This window comes from Pogoniulus pusillus, chromosome 27 (assembly GCF_015220805.1).
Source record: "Pogoniulus pusillus isolate bPogPus1 chromosome 27, bPogPus1.pri, whole genome shotgun sequence".
Taxonomy (NCBI): Eukaryota; Metazoa; Chordata; class Aves; order Piciformes; family Lybiidae; genus Pogoniulus; species Pogoniulus pusillus.
Genome location: NC_087290.1, coordinates 11131084 through 11140699, shown reverse-complemented (window position 1 = coordinate 11140699; position 9616 = coordinate 11131084). Strand labels below are relative to the sequence as shown.

At 43.3% G+C, this 9616-nt stretch overlaps 1 protein-coding gene across 1 annotated transcript; it reads left to right on the top strand.

Annotated features, from left to right (window-relative positions):
- Positions 1–209: 209 nt before the first annotated feature.
- TUBD1 (tubulin delta 1) lies at positions 210–7932 on the top strand. The gene is given in 18 exon segments (XM_064165839.1): positions 210–368; positions 1675–1784; positions 1787–1861; positions 2434–2581; positions 3206–3248; positions 3251–3286; positions 3288–3337; positions 3339–3417; positions 3936–3993; positions 3996–4163; positions 4959–5057; positions 5060–5085; positions 5087–5123; positions 5820–5846; positions 5849–5921; positions 5923–5948; positions 6476–6659; positions 7656–7932. Coding segments are annotated over 17 exon segments (1326 nt in total). The 5' UTR covers positions 210–368; positions 1675–1690; the 3' UTR covers positions 7759–7932.
- Positions 7933–9616: the final 1684 nt, after the last annotated feature.

Below are 9616 nucleotides of genomic sequence, written 5' to 3'. Positions count from 1 at the left end.
AGGGCGCCCAACCCCTGCCGGCATTGGCCGGAGTCTGACGGAGCAAGCGCGACGAGGGCGCCACTGGGCGAGCGGGTGCGGAGCCAGAGGCAGGCATGTGCAAAGCACACCAGCCCGCCATACTCTGGCACAGAGCATGAGCACAACGCGCAGCGAAGCCGCTCCGGAGGCGCTTGCCGCAACAGCCCTTCATGACGCCCAGAGACCCGCCCTTGGACGTGGCCTGCCCAGAGTCCGCTTTGAGCAGGCGCGGAGCGCGTTGTTCGAAGGCTCGGCTCGGTCCGTAGCGACAGGCAAAGGAGAGCGCGGAGCCGAGGGCTTTCTCACGTAACCGTCTGGGCCCCAGCGCCTCCAGAGGGGTGTCGAGGTCAAGGCCTTGAGGAGAGGCCGCGTCCAGCGGGCACAGGGCACCTCAAGAGGGCGGCTGGACCGGTGGGGAGGCCCGGGAGGCAGGTGCTGGCCAGCAGAAAGGCTCTCTCTGGAAAGGGACGAGATGGCCTAGGAGAAACGTCAGGGCGGGGGCGGGCAGCAGCGGGAACATGGGTCCGGAGGGCGGTCAGTAGCCGCTGAGGACCTGGTGGGCATGGCGGAGGCCGAGTGCGGGCGGGTGGCAGCGGCGAGGAGGGGGCGCAGGACACCGAGCGTCTCTCTGAGAGGCCTTCCTGTATGTGTTGTCTGAAGGGTGTGTCGGTGTTGCAGGAACACACGGGCTGGCCCTCGGACTGCGAGGTGAAGCCCTGGCAGCAGTGCTGAAACTGAGCACAGGGAGCTTTCTAGCGTGAGGGTGCAATTCTTCCAAGACCAGGCTGGGGATGAGATTTTGATAATCCTGGACTACAGGGAAGGTGTCCTTGCCCATGGCAGGGCGGTTGGAACTTGATGATCTTCAAGGGTCCCTTCCATCTCAAGTCATTCTGTGATACAATAAGAACTAGCACATACCTGCCTGCAAAAAGCAGGGATCGAGTGGCAGGCATTGGTGGCTAAACCAGAGAATGCTGTCACAGAAGTGCTGCAGCACAGCTGGGATGATAATGAAAAACAGCAGACAGAATAATGAACTGAACTTAAAAATAAATTGACCTTGTTTCTGTGGTTCTGTGAAAGGGAAAAAGTGAGAAACCAGAGCTACTGCGAAAACCCTGAGAGGGGAAATAAAATGACAAAACATATCAGTACTGAATGAAAAAACATTGCTTCTGTGTGGAAGCAAGGGGAATACTCTAGGGAATCCTTTTGTCACCTCAACGGGATTTTGGCATCAGGCCCATAACAGTACAGGACAAAAATCAGCTACATTTTTGAACAGCCTTCACATAGCTAAAGACATGGTATTTTCTTTCTATGCTTTTACAGCTTAATCCTATAACTTCGAGATAGAATTATTTGTTTCAATCCTACCTTACTAAGCAAGAGTGAGAAAACAAAAACTTTGGTTGTTTTGTGTGGTGGTTTCAGTCTCTCTCCAGATACCTAGCAACAGTAACAGATTGACTTCCTGTAAACTGCCATCTGCAGTCTGACATTCAGGAGAGTGCTGACACTTTGCTTTCCTCCAGAAGCAGCCAGTGGGTTGTAGCTTAGAGCCTTTTCCTTCTCACCAGAGCTGCAGTTCTATTTGTCGGATTTCTCCTTTGCTTTCCCACAATTACTAAAGGCATTTTTTTTTCAGGGCTCAAAGTAAACAAAAATGTCAATAGTCACAGTCCAGCTTGGTCAGTGTGGTAATCAAATTGGCCATGAGGTGTTCAGTGCTGTCTGCAGAGATGTTCATGGCACACATGGGTGTGTTCCAAGAAGGAGAATGAATCTTACCATGATGCTTGCAAGGAACGTTTTTTCTGCCAGGAAGACTCAGAAGGTACAGCATTTACATGTTTGTTTTCCCACGGAGTGGGGGGGGCTGATTTTCATCCTAATACAGCTAAGAGACTGAAGTAATAAAAGACCTTTTCCTCCAGTTGCAGAATGAGGTTTCTCTTCACAATTGTCACAACTCTCTACCTTCACAACATTGCTAACAACCATAAAAGAAGATATGTGCAGTTAAAGTGATCCACAGAGCAAATCTGCCAGTTACATCAGGGGAAACTGAGGCACATGCACAGATATAATCTGCCCCTCGAAGCATTCTGCATTTTCTGCTCTAGGTAGACCATACCATGGAGTGGTGCTCAGAGTATCTGAATTTGGTCTTATTAGACACACTGTGTGGTTTCTTCATGAAAGATCTGTGGAGCGAGAGCTGGTTCTCCAGCAGTCCAAGCCATTGCCAAGTCCTGCTTTCTGTGCCTGCCTGTTCTGTCCCATTAAGAGTTCAGCCTATGTGGGTGGGAGAAACAGTTTGGACCGTGGTGTAAGTCTGTTCTGTCTTACTTTAAAAAGTTCTAATATTGGCACATCATTCTTCGTTTTCTTTTCCCTCCTGCCCAGTACCTGTAGCCCGAGCTGTGCTTGTTGACATGGAACCTAAAGTCGTCAGCCAAACCTTATCAGTAGCTGCCAGGTCTGGCAGCTGGAAATACAATGATCGTTCACACTTCTGCCAGAAGCAAGGATCTGGGAACAACTGGGCAAATGGGTATGACCGAGTCTTTCAAGCTTCATTAGAGGAACTGGGGAGGCTAATGAGCTGTCTAAACTCTTCAGGAGTGGTACTATTGTACTTGTGTGAGGTACAGAGTGCCTGCATCAACAGAAGTGTGATAAGCACACTTTGAAGTGATTATCCCTCTCTACTGTGCAACTGAGGCCTGTAACAACCTGGTTTAGTGAAAGGTGTCCCTGCCCAAGGCAGGGGGCTCGGAACTAGATGATCTTTAAGGTCTCTTCCAACCCAAACTATTCTGATATGATTCTGTGTAGCATTAACTTAAAAACAAATTCAAGGTAAAGGAACAGTTTATGTAGCAGTGAAATGTCTAAGCTGCCTTTCCAAGGGGTCTTTGCAGTAAAAATGTAACATTTTAGAATGGAGTGAGTATGTTTGGTTTAAGAATACGAAACAATGAAAACAGTTTATAAACAGCTGTTGTGTAAAAATGAATGTTGCAGCTGAGGATTGTTCACTGCGGAGTGAATAGATGACATAATGCCAGGTTACAGAACTAATAATAAGAAAAATATGCTTTAAGAATAGTTTTACCTTCCTGCTTTTATTCTGCTCTAACTTGCTGTGCCTCCATGTTTTGTCTGTTATTCACAGTTACTCTGTTCATGGGCCTAAACACAAAGAAGCAATCATGAATCCTGGTGCAAAAAAGAAGCAGAGAAATGTGATCGACTGGGGTGGATTCTTCACAATAATGAGCATGGCTGGTGGCACAGGATCGGCTTTGGAGCATTATCACCCAGTGTTTAAGAGATGCTTTTCCAAACTCATTTATACAAAACCACGTTATCTGGCCCTATGGCACTGTGAGGTGAATGTCACATTTCCCAGTTACTTTTTAAGTATATCATCACTGTTTATTCTGAAACATAACATATCTGCAAATAAAATAAATCAGGAGAGAAGTGCATTTTGCTTTTTAGGAGTTCAATGTGACAGAAGACAGGTAATCAGCTGTCTAATATTTGGCTACATGTCATTTCACCAAGGAAAAAATTATTCTTCATGATCTAAATGCTAAGGTATAACTGAGTTATAGTTAAAAATCTCCTGCTCTGACAGTATCTCTGCATTATTATGAGTTCCCAGACAGATTTTATTCTAACATGTTTGTATGAAGTGAGCTGATTAACAGGATTTTCACAGGCCTTGCTTTCTTTCCATGAAAAAGCTCTGCTAGCTCCTGACCTCGTTTTGCACTTTGGCAAAGAAACTGAATCATTTCCTAAATCGTAAATGAGGAAATGGCATTAGCCAGAGGATTATAAACTAGCAAGATTAAGCTGCTTGGCTCTCATCTGAGTGTGTGTTTGTTTGGTTCCAGGTCATTGTTCAAAACTACAACTCTGTTTTGACTTTGTCACATCTGTACCAGTCATCAGATGCCTTCTTGTTCATGAAAATGATGTCATCCACAAGATCTGTGCTCAGCTGATGAATATTAAACAGATCTCCTTCAGGGATGTGAATCAAGTCATTGCACATCAGCTGGGGAGTGTTTTCCAGCCCACTTACACAGAGGGTGGCTCAGACTACAGCAGAAACCCCTTAGGTATTAACTATGGTATAGGTGTCTAATGCATTCTCACTCTTCTTTCTGTAATCATTTCAGATTGTCAATTTAAGTCCTTCAACTCTCCTTACACAAGTATTTGGATACATCCCAAGCTTTAAGATAGGAAAAGTGAACCAAAAGACAAAAGTTCAATCCCAATTTTGTATGAGAGTCAAAAAATAGATCCCCCAGCTTCTGTTTCACTCTTTAACCAGAAGAATCTTGTTTCTCCTTTTTCAAGTGACTAACAGGCACCCTTGTACCTATATACAATTCAGAGGGAAATTGGTGCAGGACAGTAATTTTAGGCTGAGTTTTGCATTTCACATTCAATCATAAGTTTGCATAAACTGAAACAAAATGCAAAGTTTAGTGTTTTGCAGAAAACAGGCTTGGTGACAACAAGGCAGCAGTCTGAGACTTGCATCTGTAAGGCATTAATTAAGTTACTGATGTTGCCAAGAGTTTTACCTGTAAAATTGAACTTCCACAACTGCCTGTCAATCTTTTTAGCAGGTGCATAGAAATTTTGAGTCAGGCTATAAAAGTGAGACAATTCTAAAGTGTAGAATGAACGCTCTTATCATGCTTGTATAGAATGCAGTGGGATGTAGAAAGCGCATTACTGCGATGCTTGTCCACATGTCCAAACTAAACACTAAAGGTAAGAAACAAAGCACAATATATAAATTGCTAATGTTTCTACAACCTCTCCTCACTCTCTCCTCCTGTTTTAGCTAGCCTATGCCATATTTTTGTCCAAAATTAGCAGCTGTTAATTTCTCCTTTCAGGAGACTTAATGGAGGCATTAGTTCCCCATCCTGAATTCAAGTTGTTGGGTCTTCGGAACATACCTCAGATGCCTGAAAACTTCCTCGCTTACAGCACGTTCAGTGGCCTGGACTCATCAAACATTTAAAGGCAGATGCTGATTGCTAATGCTAAAATGGAGGAAGGTAAAAAGCATTCACTCCTCTTCAGTACCCACACTCTCTAAGCATTTATTTTTACAGATGAAATAACACTTACTGTTATGTGGAGCTCACTGCCTAGCTTCAGTCAGTGTAGAAGGGAGCTGCTGCCCTCAGACAGCAGGAATTTGCTTCCACATAACCAGCTGCATCCTTGAACTATTCACTCTGCTGCCACTGCAGCTCCTGCTTGCTCCTCTTTTTGCTCCCAGACATCTCAGTTAATTATAACTGATGAAAATACATAAACCAAGCCAACAGTTCTTAGCCTTGCACTGAAATGACACGATTCAGATGGAACATTCCTTGGATGGTGCTGCTAGGCTTTTTCTTTTTACACCTTCTAGTAGTAAAAGTCATGCTAAGCTTTCCCATATCATTTACAGTGTAGCTTCCAGTTATGCAGAAAATGAGCTGGCAGATTGCTAAGTATAGAACAAGGTATCCATTTTCTCTGGTAAGACCGGTGACAACCAGGCAAATACTGCTGCGGATTAGCAGTTTTTCTCTGGAGAGTTTGGTGTAACAGCCGCCGCTTAACCAACGTGCGGGAGCTACAGCCTCTAGCATGATCTCAGCTCAGGACACGGTGTTAGTTGTCACCTGACTCTTCAGCTATTCTGAATCCATCTCTCACGAAACCTTAACTGTTTTTTTCTATCTTTTTGCCAAATCTCCTAGATATTGACTGGCAAGTACGACCACCACACTAGGCTCCTCCAGCCGTTCCACAAACAAGCCGCTGCATTTCAACACTTCCAATGCCACCTGGTTAGCCTACGAGAAAAGATACACACAGTGTAGACTTGGGTAAGAAGGAAAGGCAGGGTACCTCAGGGATTCTTCTCTTCACATCTGCCTGCTTTGCAACCATATGTGATGAAAATTAAAAACCCCCAAGGCCACATATTTAACTGAGAAGGTAAATATTCCCTTTAGAGATATTTTAAACATCCGAGGCCATGCTGTCTCATTCCTTGGGCTTTACAACTGAGACTTTCGTATTTCCTGAAGCACCTGAAGGAAGAAGAAACTGAAATCTGTATATACAATAGGACTCTTGTTATAGTGTGTTTTATATATATAGGGTTACATTTGGCTAAAGAGTGGTGAGCACAGCTTGTAGCTGAAGCAGTGATACAAAAGCATGCTTCTAGACCATCGAATGAAACTACAACTGTGTGAAGCAGATTCAACAGGCCAACCACTCTGAAGGCTTTTTTCAAGGCTGAATTGATCTGTCAAGAATTGATTAGGTCACACAGGACTACCTGAGCTCAAGATGTAGAGACTGCAGCTCTACTTTTATCAAAAAGGCTGTCTTCTTTCTGCTACAGGGAGTTTCCGAGATCCCTCATTATACACATCATGGCTAACCCCTCAGGATGCTTTTAATGCATGGAGAACACCAAGAGCATTTAACAAGTATGAAAAGTCTGCTTCTTTGGTCAGTAACAGTCAGTTCCTGTTGAAACCTCTTGACAGCGTTGTAGGAAAAGCCTGGAATATGTTTGCTTCCAAGTAAGTGAAAGAATTATGTGGATACTTAATAACTGCCATTATCTTCAGGGGTAGCCAAACCATTGTAAATACAGCTCACTCTTTGAGCCAAGCAAAGTGATGGTGAATAAGCAGAAGACTGTGCCCACAGTGGAAATATTTTAATGCTTGAAACATGATGGCAGGGTGAGGAACACAGGGTAGCGCTTACATTCTGTGGGTAAGTGAGACCACATATTCCAGTGCTGTCGGTTTGGCTTGTTTTCTCAGGACTAAAATTTCCCCAAATTTTAGGGCATTCCAGTGTGACCATTCTAAAAATAGCACACAGGAACTTTTCACTGATTATATAGTTTCTAAATTACCTACAGACATGCTCACAGTCTGGAAAAAAGGTTTCTGGCTCCACTGAGAGGCATTTAGGGGACTTGGGTGTTTACCAAGGTTCCCATGTAATTAGCTTGATTTTTCATTAGACCCAAGTATTCCAGCAAAGACCTGCCTCTTCACTTTGATCATCACCAGGCTAAGGTTACTGCATCTCACAGCAGATGTCTCCTAAATAAGAGTTTCCAGCATAAGTATTCTGCAATTAAAAGCCAAAAGAGCAAAACTGCCACTTGCTGTGCTCCTCATTTTACCACCCATTACAAAACCACCAGTGATGAGAAGCAAGCTACCCTGCACACAAAGCCTTAGGCCCTGCATCTCAAACCTAGAAATTACTTTTCTGATTTAATAATTTCTTCCATTTCCCAGTTAGCCCAATTTTGTTCACTGCAATTTTGTTTCCAGCAGAACTACACAATGCAATAAAACCTATTAAAACCAAATCACGCCTTAGTAATAAGGATAAATTACAAAAGGAGTTGAAGCAGTAACTAACCAGCATGGTTCTTGGGTGGAAATCAATCTTCATTTGAAGTCTTCACAGTAACCCTGCAGTCTGATTATGCGTGTCAGATTCTTCACTGATTTCTAATGTCTTACCTATTTTCTTGTGACTCCAACACACAGAGCCTATTTCACCCAGTACACTAAATTCGGCATCGAAGAGGAAGACTTCCTGGACAGCTTCGCAGCTCTGGAACAAGTCATCTCCAGTTATACCATCCTTTGATTTCCTTGGAAATGCTCTGAAATAGAAGCTTTGCTGAAAGAAGCTAGCACTGGTAAAACCTTCCATCAGTACTGGACTGCAGCTGTTTTTTAGCCTTGTAAGCAACTGCACGTGTGTGTGTGTTAGATCAAGAACTGAATCCAAACTGAATCTATTTCCTAAGGGCAGATATTATTTATATTTAAATATATAATAAATAATTATTTTTTCCCAATCTCTTTGCTATGTTTTGTAGCTAAAAATTTTGGTGTTATTGCTGGCACTAGGATTTTTTTTTTGAGAGTGTCTCCACATGAAGGGTTCTTACTCCATGCTGAACTCTCAGCATCTAAATTGCCATGAACTAATGTGTGATAAAAATTCCATGTGTGTGCTTAACCACAGCAGTAAGACATTCCTGAACCTCCAGTTTCTATTTGTCTTGATAACCTAAGAATGCCTCCAATATGGATAAAACAGCACAGTAACAGCATGACTGATCCAAACCCCACTAGGGTACCACTCCAGGTATAATATATTGTGCCACATCTCTTTTAAAGCAAAACATCTCTATGATTCTAAATATAGACTTAACCAAAGTACAACTCCTGCTCTTTTCCCTTCAGCTAGAAGCAGCCTGGTTCTTTAATTCACTTGGCATTTATTTAAACAGATTGAGAGAACTGCTGGTAGATATCAGATGTAGGAGCCTGTAGTAGGATACAGTAACATCTAACAGATAGTATCAGTTCAGGGGTGGCTTTCAGCACTGGGCTTGTTTCTGCACAGATGGTTGCCACCACCACAAGGTGGTGCCGCTGTGAAGCTGCAGGCCGCAAACGCCTGACAAGAGGAGATGTGGCGAGAGCTTGCAGGCCACAGACTGGATGCTCATGAAATAAAATAGACAGTAGAATGAAGAGTTATAACACTAAGCTTTCCTCACTTTCCTCTGCCTCCATTCATCATTAAATGGTAGGGAGAGCTCTTGGAGTTCTTGCCATTGCTCCTCCCATGTCACACCGTTCTCCCATAGAAATGGTCCTACTTGCTATGAAGTAGATATGCCAAAAATAAAAGCTAAATACATCACTCTGAAGGACTTTTCCCCTAGCAAGTGGGCAAATCTCAGTTTCCCTTTAATGCTGTTTCATGACAAGCCTCTGAGCTCTTCACTAAAAAGATAAGCATGCACGCTGTGATGCTAAGTATGTTGAAGATGTTTGCGACATGGTTAATGGTGCCCATGTAAAAATCTTGTCCTGTGAGAGATTCCAATTTAGATTTAAAATATTTAAAGAATTAGCAGTGGTAAGTGCAGAAGTGACCTTGCAGTTCTGCTAGGCTTTGGTTAGAGAACAGCAGACACTGTTACATTTATTTCCTTTCCTGTTTCATGTAATTCTTCACTTTCATTCAGGCCAGGCACAGAAGTGCTAAAATCTGCTCTCAAAGCAGCTCTGGCTTATGACACCTGGAATAGCAAACAGATTTCCTGACAAGATTCAAATAACTGTACAACTAAATCTGAAGGAATGAAGTTTAAGTAGTGAGGGCAAGTTCTCCATTGGCTCAAATACCAACCTCATAGCATTAGCTGCTCACCAGCATGGTTGTCTTAGTGGGAAGCTACAATAAGCCTGATAATTTCATAGCATCTCACAGACAAGCAATGTTAATCGCTCATGGACAAAAAAAAGAAAGTTTCAGCTGCCTGGTTAGTAAGGCAACCTTCAGCACACATCAGCTGAGTCTAGCTGAGGCAGAAAAATCACCTGTGTAAATTAATAGCTATAGTGGTGCTTCAATCCAGCAGCTAACCATTAAATATGCAGTGGAATGGGACTCATTTGAGAGGTGGGAGGGAGAACACAAGAGG